At 38.5% G+C, this 17,915-nt stretch overlaps 1 protein-coding gene across 3 annotated transcripts in view; it reads right to left on the reverse strand.

Moving 5' to 3' along the window:
• PCSK5 (proprotein convertase subtilisin/kexin type 5) overlaps positions 1–17,915 on the reverse strand; it is a 464,720-nt gene that overhangs the window by 368,964 nt on the left and 77,841 nt on the right. For all 3 annotated transcript variants that reach the window (XM_030809749.1, XM_003267429.4, XM_003267428.4), the window contains exon 3: positions 317–430. In XM_030809749.1, coding sequence (XP_030665609.1) covers positions 317–430 — 114 coding nt within the window. The remainder of the gene's footprint in view (positions 1–316; positions 431–17,915) is intronic.

Consider the following 17,915-nt stretch of genomic DNA (forward strand, 5'->3'; position numbering starts at 1 on the left):
GTCTAAGGGTATGTGCACCTTTGCGTATTTTTCTATCCTCTGGCCCAAAATTAGAAAGCTACTGCACAAAGTAAGCTCTCAAACAGAATTTCTGTGAATCGGAACTCCCTTCTTTTTCTCCTTATTTTAACCAACAAGCTAAGTTAGAAAATCCAGACAGCATCATAGGCCATTAACCAATCTCAAATGGTGGGTATTAAAATAGGAAATAATGCCTGGTCAGTATTTCTGCATCCTCCCAAGACCAACAGATTCTCTGCATACAACACAAAACTAGATGACATGGCCCTAGGCCAGGCTTCCTTAGCAAGCTTACCATATACCACATGCTGGGCCACTTGGGATCATTGAAATAGGTAGACTGGGCACGACTGAAGTCATAATCCCTCTTTGTCCGCTTTTTTACCACTTGCTGTTGGATCCATTCCACCTGCCAAGAAGGACGTTTGGTGAGTATTCACGTTCCATCAGGGTTATCACAACATAAAAGACAGTCTGAGGCATTTCCCATTGTAAGTCAATGCTATTTAAGTCACAAGTTTCATAAAATCTCTGAGTCTAAGTGCTCAGAGATTCCTTAGAAACCCAGGGGATTTTTTGTTTGTTTAATGCAAGCAGGTGTTTTAGTTTTTTCTATACAGAGTATTTATACCTCTCAACAACAAGCTAACTTTTAGCTTTCTCAGAAATCCTATTTTACTTCCAATTTATTACAAATTGGTAATGTTAATTTTTAAGGTAATTTTTCATCCTTACTTTATACTAAGGGCTAGCCAACTTTTTCTATAAAGGTCCACATAATACATATTTTAGGCTTTGCAGGTCACGTGGTCTCTGATGCAATCACTCATTTTGCCATTGCAGCACTGTAGATGAAATATAAATGAACGGGTGTGAATGTGTTCCAATAAAACTTTATATACAAAACCAGGCTGGATTTTGTTCCACATGCCACAGTTTATAATTCCTGACTTACTGACTTAGAGTATGCATGAATTTTTAAAAACATTCTGGGATCAAAATGCTCCAGGGTCATTTTTTCTTTTTTTAAATGGCTTTCTACAACACCGTGTGGTGGAAAAGCACTATTTGGAGAATTACAACAACCAAATCCCTAGTCCTATCTCTGGCACAAAATTGGAGAAGCCACTCAATTTCCTAAGCCATAAGCTCCCTGCCAGCTGTAAAATTCAAACATGCTCTATTAGAGAAATGTCTTAATATTTAGTTATAAGCTTGTTTAAACAAAATAACCAGAAACCTTGAGTCTAATGCAGAATTTATAACCTAGTGGCAGGGGTGTGTATGGGAACACTTTCCTTAAAACAGATTATCCTTACGGCAACACAAAAATAAGCACGTTCCAGTTTTAGCGGGATGTCTCAAATGCAGAATCAGCCCTGGTGGCATTCTTCAATTTGTGCCTAAATGCTCCTTTGTTTGATTTCTTCTGGTGATAGCTCATTTAGTCACAATGCTCTGGAATGTTTTGTTCCACCATTTATCCCTCCTTTCTACAAAGGAATTAAAAAATGAGTGGGGAGGAAGGGAGCTTTGTGGTCCACTGATGTAATTCCATATCCAGCCATTCAGTGAACATTTTAAGACCTCTCTCCCCTACTCAATTAAAAGATTACTGGAGAAGGGATCCTAAGGCATCCTTCTCAGTCAAAGTGGAACAGCAAGGATGGGTTTGCACGTACATTTTCTATTTCCAGGAAACAATTTAACCTCTTCATTTCAAAAAATCTAAGGAATCAGGTTCATTCACTCATTTATTCATTCAACAAACAAGTGCTAGGTACTGTGTTAGAAATACAAACATGAGTAAGAGATTGGTTTTACCTTTGAAGGACTTACACTTTACCAAGGAAATGTAACAAGTATTCCACAATTCTCCACTTCATAAAAATATCTTTACCTCCATGAATGACATCTGACACAGGCCCTATCACTGTATTACTTAGACTGTTTATGATGATTTTGACTATGCAACTTGTAATCCTTATATTACTGTCTGTAAGTATTATCCTAATAAAGTTAACTAGTTCATATTTGCATGCTTGGTAAAAGAAGGCTGCTTAGACAACTCTTTTCAAAACTAATCCTATATTGGCAGTGGCCTTTCCTAATGAAGCATTCATAAATTCCACACTGCCAACCTATATGTGTGCATAAACCAGAAAGTATCATGTGTTCCCCAGTGTGGACTCATTAAAGAGACTCCTAGAGATCAGGACAGCCTATCCTGGGGTGGGAGTGGATAACTGTTCCTTAGAAGGACACTATAAATATTCATTTCTCCCTATGTACACATTCAAACAGACAAATGAAATAAGTATGTGAGAAAACCAAGTGACAGCCATTTTCCTAGATGAACTATAGGTACTAAAATAGAACAAAATATCTTACCCAACAGCAACCCTTCTATAATTTTACCAAACAAAAATGCTTAGTTACAGGACTTAGTAGCTAGAAGGTGACACAGCAACTTGGCATCTAGATTTGACTACAAGTCATTCTGTCTGATCACAGGGCTACAATACTCAAGAAAAGTTCAGTGGGTTTTTTTTAGTGTCAAATACCATGTATTTTGCCTTGGTGCCTTACGAGTATGTGTATACAGCCCTGTATTTTTTGGAAAGTGGGAAAAGCACCTCTTGGATCGGAAGGTTTCTATGACTGGAAAGACCATATTTATATTTTTAAGCTATTATCCATATGTCTATCCTTGAGCTCTTTAAGGAAAAAGCCAGAGGTAATGCATTATACAGATTTTATTTCTTGCCAAGAAGCCTCATGCAAAGAAAAGACACTTAAAAATTCATTTTCATAAAACTATGGTCAGCATAAGAGAAGGGAATTATTGTGTGCTTTGCCTCACTGGCTTAACTTTTGAAAGTTCTATTTCCAATACATTAAGGAACTATGGTTAATACAGGGTGTAAAAGCTACAGGACCTTTGAAATCATCAGTCTATCCTTCGTTAATTTAAACACACATGTGCTACATGATTTCAGGGACACTCCCTCCCTCTACTCACAGTACTCTCTCCCTTTGGACCTTGGTCCAAGTAAACATTGTGCATTTGCTGCTTAAGAACCTTTGTCTAAAGATGTCCTCCTTTATAAGATCCAAAACACATTAATTGACAGTTATGGGAAGCCTGCCCTCATCATCTCAGCTGAACTTGTATCTCATTATTTTGGAATTTACCAGCTTTCTGATACTACACATGGGGAAAGCAACAGGAGGAAAAAAAATGTGATCATATGAATATAAATTATGTAAGTTATTACATAAATATAAATGGGAAACGAATTATGCTGTTGCTTTAAAAATGCATCCTGCAGTGATAGGGAATCAGCCCTTTAGATATTAAAAAGTATTATGCTAATAATTAAAACACATACTAGTAGCAAATGTCTACAGATATATCAATGTAATAGCACAGAAAGTCAAGAAATTGACCCAAAACATGTAAGAATACGGTATATGATAATGGTATTATTCTAAATCAGTAGGGAAAAAAATTACTTCATAAATGCTTTGGAACACGTTGGTTGGAACAACAACCAACTGGAAAAAAAAAATAAAGCTGAAGCCATTTCTCACGTCTTAGGTCAGAATGAATGAATCAAATATTTAAATGTAAAGGTACTTTAAGAAATATGAGAGATGTTTAACACTAATCTCAGAGTGCAAGATTGTATCTAAGTATAATACAAACCAAAAAGATATTTAGAAACATTGACTAATTTAACTACATAGAAATAATGTGAACGACATGGCCAAAAAAAAAAAAAAAAAGAACCAAAGGGAAGGCAAAGGATAAACTGGGCAAAAGTGTATAGCTCTTACCATGAACAAAAGTCTATCTCCCTAATATAGAGAGAGTTTCAACAATTAATAAGAGAACAATTCAGCAGGAAAAGCAGCAAAAGATAGGGGTAGAGAAACCTCTGGAAAGGTAAATCAGGTTCTTAAACATATAAAATACACTTAGCCTCATGCATATTAAGACAAAAGCAAATAAAACCAAACTGAGATACCACTTTTCACCTTTCAGATACAAACAGTCTAAAGGTTGAAAACATACTGTTAGTGGGGGCATGGGAAAAGGTTCATTCTCACATAGTGGTGAGGGGAATGGAAACATGTACAACTCTATGGAGGATAATTCAACAATTCCTTTAAAAAGGACGAAAGAAGTAATTCTATTTTTAGGAGTTTATCCTACCTATGTACACATGTGAATGTGTGAGGTTATTTACTAAAATACTGCCAGTAAGAACTAAAAATTGTAAACAACCTAAATACATATCAATAGAGATTAATATAATAAATGATAGCATGTCTGTATGATGGAGTAAAGTACAATACAACCATAAAAGAGAATGAAATGGTCTTAACGTACTGACAGAGAATCATCTCCATGATACAGTTAAAATGGAAAAAAAATGTAAGTTACAAATGGTTTTAAGCGATACTATATTTTTGGCATCTCTCTAAAGTGATTATACACAAAAAACCTGATAAACTGGTTGCTTTCTGGGCAGAAAACTAGTGACTGGATACAGGGATAAGAGGGAGACCTTCTACTGCATGCTCTTTTAAATCTTGTTACTTTTGATCCATGGGAATATGTTACCTATACACACTATCATACAATCAAAAAACAATTTCAAATATGACTAAGGCTGGGCCCAGTGGCTCACACCTATAATCTCAGCACTTTGGGAGGCCGAGGCAGGAGGATGGTTTATGCCCAGGAGTTCAAGACCAGACTGGACAACATAGCAAGACTCCCATCTTTACAAAAAAAAGAATATTTTAAAAAGTAGCCAGGTGTGGGGACATGAGCCTGTAGTCCCAGCTACTTAGGAAGCTGAGGTGGGAGGATCACTTGAACCCAGGAGAGTTTGAGGCTGCAGTGAGCCATGATCAAGCCACTGTCCTCCTGCCTGGGTGGGGGAGTGAGATCCTGTTGCTAAAAAAAAGACTACATGTCTAAATCACAACATATTTCTTTAAAAAGCAGTTAATGAGAAAAAATGATACATAAAAAGTGCCTTAGATGATTTTATATCATATTCCAACAAAACTTAAATATTAAGAAAAGTTGGGTAAAGTAAGAACAAGGAATTGGATTTGGAAAGAGCTTGGTTATTATCTTAGATTAGCTACCAGTCACCTATGTGATCTTGCAAAAATCTTTGTGGGCCTCTTTCATCTGTAAAATGAGGGAAGGCATACTAAATGTGCCCTCTACTCTCTTTATTCCAGCTTTGAAATTTTATCTAGAGAGTCTAATTCTCTAGTTTGACTAGGAATAAACATTTTGTTAAAAACAACAGACAGGTGAGGTCGATGTTCTAGTTGATCATGATCTTAAGTCATTCTGTGAAGATATGAGATTAATACTCATAAAGGGGTGTAGTAAATCATATGTTACTCTATGATTTGAATGAAACAGTTGCCAGTAAATAAAATAGGTGGTATTCCATATTTTGTGTCTTTTTTGAACTAACTAGCTTTGACCAATTTAGGGAAAAGAACATAAAAATACTTCCCCTCTATTTTCTTCTCTGACTTTGAAAACAAAATAGAGCGCCTTGGGTTTTGTTTTTGTTTTTAAGTATGAGTTAGGTGGATAATGGACATACATGTTTTTGCTATGGAAAGCAAGGGCTTAAGGAAACGTTTCAGTACTGACAGGCGGCTCCAAGAAGTTCTAAAGTCCAAAGGCAACAGATCCTAGAAATTTTCTAAAAACTCTGATCAAAACATCAAAGCTAACCAGTGAGAAAAAAAAAAAAAATCAGAGAATTTAGTAAAAGTATTTGTTAGACAAGGATTTTCCATACTTTACATTGTGTTCCATCTAGCAACTTATCATTAATGAGTTTTTAAATATTGGCATTGTTATTTTGTCACCTTTTTAAAGAAAAAAATTATCAAGATCATTTAAATTCTGTTTATTTCATATAGCTACTTGTGAACCAAATAAAGCCTTACTTTTGATGTGATGGAGAATTTTTACTTGATTTGCTTGAAACAGGCATTTTGAATCTTATTTGATGACTGCAAACATCAGATGCTTCCATCAGAGAAAACATCTGGTCATGAATGTGAAGAATCATATAATTTTTGAAAGGTCATTCAGAGGGAAGTTGTGAAACAAACACTGCATGTACATTCAGAACAGTGTTACCAACGAACATATAGGCCAAACTGAAAAACTTGACTCTGCTGTAAAATTTTATATTTAGTTGGCTTTCTCTAAGGAAGCCAAAATTTTAGAAATGTATGTTATCGATTTAATCTTGCTATATTTTGTTTATAGAAAAACTCATAGTGTTATTGTTCTCATTACATTACTCACTTTCAAAGAATTAACATCGTATTTCTCCCCTTAAGCTATTCCCCTATTATGTACCTACTTCTAAAAATTTGATTTTCCAATTTGTTGCTTATTTCTTTTCCCCACTTTTGATAAGATGAAATGTGAATGTGAAAGAGAAATGGTTATATCCAATCAAAGCAGTAAAATGTGCTTTCCACCCTCAAGACCCTTTCATTTATTTTTGTTCACGCTAAAAATATTTATTGAGTAGGTCCTATGTGGGAGGCACTCTCTGGATAAACTACAGCATGGCATGAACAAAACAGCCAACTGACTTTCATAGTTATTGATGAAAAAGCTAAATGATGCAAAAAGTAAATAATGTAAGGAGGTAGAAAGTGATTATGGAGGAAGGGGCTATTTCAAGTAAGGTGGTCAAGAAAGGCCTCTGAAAGATGTGATATTTTAATAGAATTTTGAATAATGAGAAACCATCTGTGCAGATTTCTCAAAGAAGATATTACGGGCAATGTGACCAGCTAATGAAAAAGCCGTCTAGAACTGTGTACCTTTGTATTTTTGTTTACAGTTCATCCATGAGCTATAGATGCCTATTGCAATCCCTCAGGCCTACCAGTATTGCATTCACCCTCCAGTGGACAGACAAAGAAAGAAGCTCACTCCAATCATGGAAGCAGAACCCCAGCCATCTGGTCAACTAACTGTGGGCTCCTGATTACCTGGAATATAATCTAGAAAGGGGATACAGGTTCCAGCTGAACTTGTCCCCACAACTCCACCAACTTCTCGGCTAATAGTGATAAACTCAACTGAAAGAGGGATCAAGCAAGGCCCTCTAAAGCATGAGGCCCTAGGCAAAAACCCTCTTGCCCAGATCTGGAGGTCTGGAGGCCCTTGTGATGCTAGCCAGTATGAACTGGTGTTTTTTTTAGAGGGCTTTGATGAACATCTGTCTTTTCAATTAAATTATGGAATAAAAATCACAGATTCAATCAATGCTGCCATCTAAACAGCAGAGAAATTATAAAATAATCTCTATGATAAAAAGTGTCCCAGGGCAGACGCGATAATCCTAGCACTTTGGGAGGCTAAGGTGGGCTGATCACCTGAGGATTGGAGTTCGAGACCAGTCTGACCAACATGGAGAAACCCCGCCTCTACTAAAAATACAAAATTAGCTGGGCAATCCCAGCTACTTGGGAGGCTGAGGTAGAGGAATCGCTTGAACCCAGGAGGTGGAGGTTGTGGTGAGCCGAGATTGTGCCATTGCACTCCAGCCTGGGCAACAAGAGCAAAATTCTATCTCAGAAAAAAAAAAAAAAAAAGGGAAACATTCAAACAAAGCCTAAAATTCAACTTAGTGCACCATCAGATGTATGTAGATCATTGTACTAGGAATCAGAAGATACAGTGACTTAATCCTTTGATTTTTGGATATTAACACCTCTGAAACTCTATGAAAAAAGAAATAACATCAGTTGTTGGATGAATCTTGCTAAACAATTTAACATTAAATTAGGTTTTAGAAGAACAAAGTAATCCTTTCTGGAGCTATTAAAATATCTAAAAACATCCTGTGTGTGATCTTTACACCTACCATAGCAGCATGATTCCCTCTCTGCCCAGAGCTAGGCTAGACTGCCACAGATGGGCAGTGTAGAACAAAGTGGGAAAACATATGACTCAAGTTCTTGGTGGAAGACTATACCAATCACTAGTCCGGCCACTTGGGCAAATCACATAACTTCTTGGTATTCTATACTCTCATCTGTAAAATGGAATTACCTGTATTGTTAAGAGGGTTACATTTACAATGTGCTTCACAAATGCAAGCTCCCAAATTACTTAGTAACCTGTTTCGACCGCTGGCTTGGGGCAAAAGAAACTAGGTTTTAGTATCCCTAGTACCAAAGGCAATGCTTGCAACAGGCCCTCAAGAAATAGGTGAGGTGAATGGATATTTTTACCTTGTAAATACATTTCTTGGTAGGGATGTCTAAATTTTCTCCTTATTAGAAGAAAAAATAGGAAATTTTAAATAGAAGGGAGTGGGAAAAAAAGGAGCCAAAAATTTAGGCTTAATCCTATCAAGTTACAAAATGTTTCATATTTCAACAACAGATAGATGGTAGCACAAGGATGATTACATTACTAGCAATGAACAACATGTAAAAATATTAATGAAGGATATGATCTTTCTTTATATAACTCTATGTTTTTAATGTTTCATTGACCCCTTCTCTGTTTGACACCCACTTGAAACCCACTCTTGGCCGGGCGCGGTGGCTCAAGCCTGTAATCCCAGCACTTTGGGAGGCTGAGGTGGGTGGATCACCTGAGGTCAGAGCTCGAGACCAGCCTGGCCAATGTGGCAAAACCCCATCTCTACTAAAAATATAAAAAATTAGCTGGGCATGGTGGGAGGCGCCTGTAATCCCAGCTACTTGGGAGGATGAGGCAGGAGAATTGCTTGAACCCAGCAGGTGGAGGTTGCAGTGAGCTGAGATCACGCCACTGCACTCCTGCCTGGGTCACAGAGTGAGACTCTGTCTTTAAAAAAAAAAAAAAAGAAAGAAACCCACTCTTATACATATTTTTATCTTATGAGTTGGAGCCATTTCCTCCACCTTACCTGTCTTACTGGTAAGACTGGAGGAAATGGCTCCATCTCAAGAGACAAAATCTCAGAAGGAAAGAGATAAAATCTCAGAAGCAAAAAGACAGTGGGTACAATTAAAATGGATAAACACAGAAGAACAAAGTAGATGCTGACACAGGTCAAGAACCTGGAATATGCGGCAGGTGGGGGGAGGGAGAGTATCAGGAAGAACAGTGAATGGATGCTGGATTTAATACGAAGATGAAGGGATGATCTGTGCAGTGAACTGACATGGATGGCACACGTTTACCTACGTAACAAACCTGCACATCCTGCACAAGTACCCCTGAACTTAAAATAATAGTTAAAAAAAAATTTCATTGTATGTATGTTTATCCATCCACCCATTAAAAAACAATTTGGTTTATTCCAATTTTTGGCAATTATAAATAAAGCAGTTATAAGCAAACATATGACTCTAGAAATAGATATGAGCAGTTGTTTCATAAACTGCAAAGGCCTAGGTTTGAATCAAGTCAATGAAACCTATGATGTTAAGTGATGCATTCTCCCAGACTAATAAAAGACATCTGCAGCATTTCAATGGTCAATGCCAAGTTCATAATCAAAGCACACAGCAAAAGAAGTATGAATTTAAAAGTACTTACATAGGGGAAAATACAAAGAGCATAGAAATGACTGTCAACCAACTCGTACAGCTAAGTGGAAAAAAGGTGCCAGACTGATAAATTAGGGGATATTTCTTTAACATTTAAATATTAAATATGATTAAACATTTGAATTTTAATATTTTGATATTAAATATTAATATTTAATAAAAATATTAATATTACAATAACATAAATATTGAATAAAGTATTTAATATTTTAAACATTTAAATTTAAGACTACCCATCTTGGCTGCTAGTAATAATACCCATAAGCAACTGTTTTTTCACAACTTGTAAGGACAATTTTTTTTTTTTTGGCTTTACTTTATCCTTCCAGGAAAGATAATTTCAAAGACTTCAGGCTCATTTTTCCATTGATGATGTCACTCCCAAAACTTGCTTAAAATCTCTCAAAGGCAAGACACTTATTTTATATTTGTCTCAAGTAAATTTGTTCTTTGGGACAAGTTTAATTTCTCCTCTGGGGAAAAAAAAGGATAGCTCCCTTATTCCTAGTCATGCCAAGATGGTATCTAGAGGGTAAAAAGAACTGAGTTTATGTAAAAAGAGAGAGAGAGGGAAAAGAGAGAAAAAGGTGTGTGTGTGTGTGTGTGTGTGTGTGTGTGTGTGTGTGTGGTGTCTGTGTGTATGCACCCAACATGAAGTAGGGGGTTGGGTATTAACAGGAAAAGCCAGTGATGAGAACTCATTAAATACTTGTTGAATGGAAAGATTATATCCCCAAACCATCCATTTTCTAACTTGTATTTCAGGTTCTTACATTTTAAACTTTAGGACATCTTATTTAATCAGTAAGAGGAAATTTGAAAACAATTTCGATTGCTCATGTATTAAAAGGAATCAAATTCTAAAGTACCTAAAACAAATTCTACTGTCTGAATGCCACCTGGGGTTAAATTCACACCATTTGATTAAATGCAGTCTTAATTCAGAGATTGAACTGGGACAACACAGAACTCCCTCCAGCTTCACTCTAGGATCAAAATCATCACTGCATGAAAAACACAGTGGCATGACTTCATTCTACATTTATTTGTCTTTTGAATAATCATCCTCTAAGCAATTCGAAAGCCAAGGCAAGGTAATTAATAAAATCTATTCAACATTTAAAGTAAATATATGTTACATCACTCTGCTCTTAGTATTGTTGAAGTTTTAGATAACTGCAAGAATGACAATTTTACCTTAAAACAAAGCATTAATGACTTAATGGGTTTTTGTTCTTTGACCAATCCCACAAATCTGTGCCTAAATCATTTCAGATATTCCCAGATCTGTATTTGCAAAAATTGGATGCCCTCAAGTTGTATATCAAGTGAATACAAAGAGGAGCTTTATTTTGTACAGAGTAGAGAAATTGTTCAATTCAGCTGAGATTAGTATAAAAAAGAGGCAAATGCTGGCAAAGGACAGGGCGTTCTCATTATTTCTCCAAGCAGAGGACATAGGGTGATCTGCTAAATATCAAAAAGCATGTCAGCATCTTGCTTCTCAATATAACATACCACTTAATTCCATAGCTCATAAGCAATGGTCATGAAAGCTATATTTCTATGGAGAGAAACACTCTTCGCTTGTGACTAATTCAGCTCCATTGCACATACTGTCTTCTCCTACCTATTTAAATATAAATGGCAATGGCTATTGTTTCTAAATTTCCGTGGCTCCTACTGCTATGGTTTTGATCACAGTGGGGAATGGTTTGAGCGTGTAAGTTCAGAGCTGGGTACCAGGAGTTTTCATTTCATCCATTTTGCGCTTTCTCTTTTTAAATAAGAGGCATTCTCAATACTCTGGGAGCTTCAGTTTTATGTTTTTTAAATCTTTCCAGCATCTCTCAATCTCTTCATTGTCAGAATTTAAAATCTTGGAAGTCAAGGGGTGACCAATTGTTACGTTGGCAAGCTCTAGCTTTACGAATCAAAGAGAGATGGGTAAAAATTAGTCTTTTCTTTCCGTTGTTAGAAGATAAATATGCAACTTTTAGGGAAATGTGTGAAGTCTGCGTAAGTGTACTCTGTCCCCTTGAGGTTAACCTATGTTTTCAAATCCTAAAATGAGTTCAAAATACATAAATAAGTAGCATGAAGTCGTTGGTGAGGAGGAGTGTGAATGAAGACCCCCAATGTGGGCCCCACACACAACAGAGAGAAATGACAGGGGACTGCCCTGGGGGAAGGTCTCTGACTTGGGGTTTTCATTATATTTTCCTTTTTCCTGAACTCTAACCTCGCACTTGGCAGAAAGGGCAGGGGTGTTTTGCAACCAAAAACACTGGAATTGTGGCAGCTCTTAAACACCATCATCACCCTCTGAAATATTTAGCAAACAGCTACTTTGGTCAGGGTGGGGGAAAAGCATGCCTTTCGGCCTCAGGGAAAAATGCTGTCCAAAATCCCCGGGCAAAGGGAAAGGGATTAGCATTTTCTCCCCTAAATCCAGTTGCCTGAGGCAAACCGAATGTTTTCTCAATTTGAGTGCTATTCCCTCACCTCAGAAACCACTGTCGGGGCTTCCAGCGAGGTGGTACTTGACAAAACTTGCAGGTCATAGCACATAAAAATCTGGAAGAAGGCCTGATGAACGAGTGCACTGGCTGGAGCTCCCGTCGGTCCTACGCCAGCCCTACGGGAAGGCGAGCAGCGCCCCAGCTCCCAGCTTCCTGGCAGTCTTCATGTGTGTCACAGGGAGGAGTGCCAAGTCACTTCACTGGGCCTCCCTCACCCTGAACACGTAATCCATGCCCACCACAGTCAATTAGAGGAGCCCTGGGGCTGAGGCTCAGAGAAGGAGAGAGAAAACACATTTTCATCACTGTCAACAAGCCTGACACTTTCTCAGTCTGAAGACCCAGGAGCAGTGAGTCTCCCCCACCAAGCTTCCTTCTTTCAGGCTGTGTGTTTTGGATGGCTCACCCTGGAATCTGTTGTGTCAATGTTCATGGAAATGTGATGTGTTTACTGGACCCAAGGGGGGTGCCTATCACCAGTTCTCTCTCTCCACTCCTCGGCCCTCTGCCCCAAAAAGGGTTCCACCCTGGCACATTTGGGCCCTCAGCACTAAAATGAGAGTTGGCCTTGATCACAGTTCCCAACAACCCTACTGAGCATTGGTGACTTGAGGAAGGGCTGTCAAATTTCTAACACCTGCGTTACTCTTTAAAGATTTTGTTCTGTATAATATTAAATACTTAGCAGCTCAGTATCAGAGTGAAGAAAAGTAGAGGATAAAGACTGAGACTATAGGCTAGAGGGAGGCTGAGGATCTAACTAGATTTCCTGGAGATCCAGGAGGCCAAGGCCGAGTCTCCAAATTTCTCTAGTCCCCACGGTGGCTATGCTAGTGCCTTGCCCAGAGTAGGTGCTCCAGAGTGATTTACAGAATTAATGACTGTATTCACTGCTCTTTTAGTCGAAGAATAATTGGTAATCCTGTTGTTTTCCAGGGCCTAAACACCTAGGAGAAAGCAGAAAAGCAAGCTCTAGTTTAAGAGTTCTCAGTCTGGAAAGAGGAAGAAAATCATCCTATGTCATTTACAGTTAGGAGCATCTGGACCTAGGTTCATGACAGACCAATGAAGTTTTGTCACAAAGCTAAGGCGTAAATGATGCAGATGTTGATGGTTGTTTTTCAGGTACTCTGACTTCCAATGGGTAGAGATATCACTGGTTATAATAATTTTTAAAATACAACTATTTAATTTTTTTCATGTTCTGTGCAAAATAAACTATTTCTACCCATTGTTTCCTTAATGCCACCAAACTGTCCCATGGAAGAATCATCCATTTTTTTTACCAGGGAGACTGAGGCATAGTGGGGTTAAGTGACTTAACCCAGTCAGATGATTGTAAGGGACCTGAAACAAGAACCCTGATGACGTAAATCCATGCCCATGGATTTCCATAGAGCACAGGAACTCCCTTCTGAAATATCTTCTCAGCTGATGGCATAGGTTAGGGGAGCACATCTTTTTTCTCTCCCTTTGGGTTATCACAACATTTCAAAGCCTGGAGATTAATCGAAGCCATTCAAACACTTTACTAAAAGCTGTACAGTTGAAAGGTGGGGGAAGGAGGAAAGAAAATAGGAGAGAGACAGCCCAAAAGCTTCTTAAGCTGACAAGCAACTTCAACAGTCTCAAGATACAAAATCAATGTGTAAAAATCACAAGCATTCCCATACACAACAATAGACAAGCAGAGAGCCAAATCATTAATGAACTCCCATTCACAATGGCTACAAAGAGAATAAAATACCTAGGAATATAACCAACAAGGGAAGTGAAGGATCTCTTCAGAAGAACTACAAACCACTGCTCAAGAAAATCAAACAGGACATAAATGGAAAAACATTCCATGCTCATGGATAGGAAGAATCAATATCGTGAAAATGGCCATACTGCCCAAAGTAATTTATAGATTCAATGCTATTCCCATTCAACTATCATGGACATTCTTCACAGAATTAGAAAAAACTACTTTAAAATTCATATGGAACCATAAAAGAGCTCATATAGCCAAGACAATCCTAAGCAAAAAGAACAATGCTGGAGGCATCATGCTACCTGACTTCAAACTATACTACAAGGCTACAGTAACCAAAACAGCATGATAGTGGTACAAAAACAGACATGTAGACCAATGGAACAGAATAGAGATCTCAGAAATAAGACCACATATCTACAACCATCTGATCTTCAACAAACCTGACAAAAACAAGCAATGGGGAAAGTATTCCCTATTTAATAAATGATGCTCGGAGAACTGGCTAGCCATATGCAGAAAATTGAAACTGGATCCCTTCTTTATACCTTATACAAAAATTAACTCATAGAAGAAAATCTAGGCAATACCATTCAGGACATAGGCATGGGCAAAGATTTCATGATGAAAATGTCAAAAGCAATCACAACAAAAGCAAAAACTGACAAATGGGATCTAATTAAACTAAAGAGTTTCTGCACAGCAAAAGAAACTATTATCAGAGTGAACAGACAATATGAGAAATATGAGAAAACTTTTGCAATCTATCTATCTGACAAAGGGCTAATATCCAGAATCTATAAGGAACTTAAACAAATTTACAAGAAAAAAAAATCCTATTAAAAAGTGGGCAAAGGACATGAACAGGTACTTCTTGAGAAGACATTTATGCTGCCAACAAACATGAAAAAAAGCTCATCATCACTGATCATTATAGAAATGCAAATTATAACCACAATGAGATACCATCTCACACCAGTTAGAATGGTGATCATTAAACAGTTAAGAAGCAACAGATGCTGGTGAGACTGTGGAGAAACAGGAACACTTTTGCAGTGTTGGTGGGAATGTAAATTAGTTCAACCATTGTGGAAGACAGTGTAGCAATTCCTCAAAGACCTACAATCAGAAATACCATTTGACCCAGAAATCCCATTACTGGGTATATATCCAAAGGAATATAAATCATTCTATTATAAAGATACATACATGCGTATGTTCACTGCAGCACTATTCACAATAGCAAAGACATGGAATCAACTCAAATGCCCATCAATGATAGACCGGATAAAGAAAACGTGGTACATATACACCATGGAATACTATGCGGCCATAAAAAAGAACAAAATCATGTCCTCTGCAGGGACGTGGATGGAGCTGGAAGTCATTACCCTCAGCAAACAAACACAGGAACAGAAAACCAAACACTGCATTTCTCACTTATAAGTGGGAGCTGAACAATGAGAACATAAGTACAAAGGGAGGGGAACAACACACACTGGGGCCTGTTGTGGGGGTGGGAGCAGAAGGGACAGCATCAGGATAAATAGCTAATACATGTGGGGCTTAATACCTAGGTGATGGGTTGATAGGTGCAGCAAACCACCATAGCACACATTTATCTATTAACAAACCTGCACATCCTGCACATGTATACTGGAACTTAAAATAAAATTAAGTTGTCCAGGCTTGGTGTCTCACGCCTGTAATGCCAGCACTTTGGGAGGCCGAGGCGGGCAGACTGCATGAGCTCAGGAGTTCAAGACCAACCTGGGCAACACGGTGAAACTTCGTCTCTACCAAAATATAAAAAAATTAACCGAGCGTGGCAGTGTACGCCTGTAGTCCCAGCTACTCGGGGGGCTGAGGCAGGAGAATTGTTTGAACCTAGGAGGCGGAGGTTGCAGTGAAATGAGATCGCACCACTGCACACCAGCCTGGGTGACAGAGCGAGACTCCATCTCCAAAAAAAAATAAATAAATAAAATAAAGTTTAAAAAAAGAAAGAAAATAGCAGAGAGAATGGCATAACTCTAGAGCCTTTATGGGCCACACAAGGAATTTTGGGAGGTCCTCACTTACTGGAAGCATTTTAAAAATGGTTGAGACTCATTTAGTCTGCAAATGACAGGAGAACTGTCTGACGAGCAGAGAATAAAAACCTAAACAGGCAAAAGAATTCTTACGCACAGCCTTGGCAATGATGATAGAAATCCTTTTTCCCTCCAGGGCACCTTCTGACTTGTAATTTAAGAGCACATAAAGTTCAAGGCCTGAAAATTGCCCAAATTTTGAAAAAGAAAGAGAAAAACCTGTAATCAAAATCCTTAGTTACCCAGCTGCTCTGAATTAGATTGAATTAACAAGAGACTGAATTAACAAGATGAGGCAAAAGAAGGTATGATGGTTACTGATTAAGAATTGGGTTTCTGTGGCCGGGCCTGGTGGCTCACACCTGTAATATCAGCACTTTGGGAGACCCAGGTGGGCGGATCAACTGAGGTCAGGAGTTCAAGACCAGCCTGGCCAACATGGTGAAACTCCATCGCTACTAAACATACAAAATTAGCTGGGCATGGTGGTGCACACCTATAATCCCAGCTACTTGGGAGGCTGAGACAGGAGAATTGCTTCGACCTGGGAAGTGGAGGTTGAAATAAGCCAAGATCACACCACTGAACTCCAGCCTGGGTGACAGAACGAGACTCCATCTCAGGTTGGGTGGGGGGGGGGGATTTCTGGAGTCCAAGGAACCCATGTTTGAGAATTCTCACTTGTCCAGTGCAAACTAGGGTGACCTCAGGCAAGTTAACCTCTGCATGGAAAATGGCGAAGATCAATGAATCTAAAGAGTAAATGAGCTAATTCATGTCAAATACTCAGCACAGTCCTTGGCACAGGAATATCCACCATGTGACTATGGTAATGCGTTCGTGAACGAAGCTACGCCCACCAACGAGCTTGCTTCTTTTATTGGTCCAAGAACTGCAAGCTTGAGTTTAGACCCGACTGACCAGAGAATGATACTGAAGGTAGAAGTTTTATAAAGAAAGCAGAAAGCTGGAGACGTATACTATCCAGCCCTTTACTTCTTTGTTTCAATTTCCCTAGGTATAAGCTTAAGGGGTTGAGTAAGGTCAGTGATTTGACTCCAGGGGTCCAGGGAAGTGCCTCCAAGACCCAGGGAGTGAAGTTAAGCAGTAAAGCCAATCAATGTTCTGGCCCCGCTCCTCTCTACTCTCCAAAGTAAGCCATCTCTTGAATGAAATGTTCTGCTTCAAACAAGAAAAGATAATTACCAAAGTTCTGAGATTCTGTGTAGTTAGTAAAAGTCAACTGAGTCTCTGAAACTTGAGGACCTACTTTTGTCTAGCATTAGGACAATGACATTAACCTCTGAGAACTGGCATCCAGATCACTTATACAAAATTATAGCTATGTTAAGTTGATTCGTTGTTGTTTGTAACAAATTTTCTACTTTTTCTTATGGAGTAATTAGCAGTAGCCTTAGAATGAAGACGAGAACCATCCTCAGCTGTGTTGATGCCAGAACATGCCCCCCCGCCCCCCCACCACCACCCCACAGAGGGCAGGCCATGAGGTTTCCCCATTGAAGTGGACTTCCAGACCTTCTCTATAGCAATTCCAATGAACACAAATGTTTCCGAGGACACCAAAGCCATGTTTAGAAAAACAAGTAGGTAATGTACATAACAATGTCTATGGTGATAAATAATCAAGTCTATAATAAAGAAGGTCACACGAAGTTTTCACACACCTTAGCAAATGGTCCCTACCGTTGACTATGGAGACTTCTTGAGTCTTTATGAGATGAATCAGATCTGACCATTTTTCCACATTTCCATAGACATAACTCTAACTTAGATGCTCATTTTCTCCATCTTGCTCACTGAAATCCCTAATAATCCCCTGGCTGGATTTCTATAAAGTCTGGCCCTCATGTATTTCATCTTCCAAGCTCTTGCAGTGGGCTT

This window comes from Nomascus leucogenys, chromosome 1a, assembly GCF_006542625.1.
Source record: "Nomascus leucogenys isolate Asia chromosome 1a, Asia_NLE_v1, whole genome shotgun sequence".
NCBI lineage: Eukaryota > Metazoa > Chordata > Mammalia > Primates > Hylobatidae > Nomascus > Nomascus leucogenys.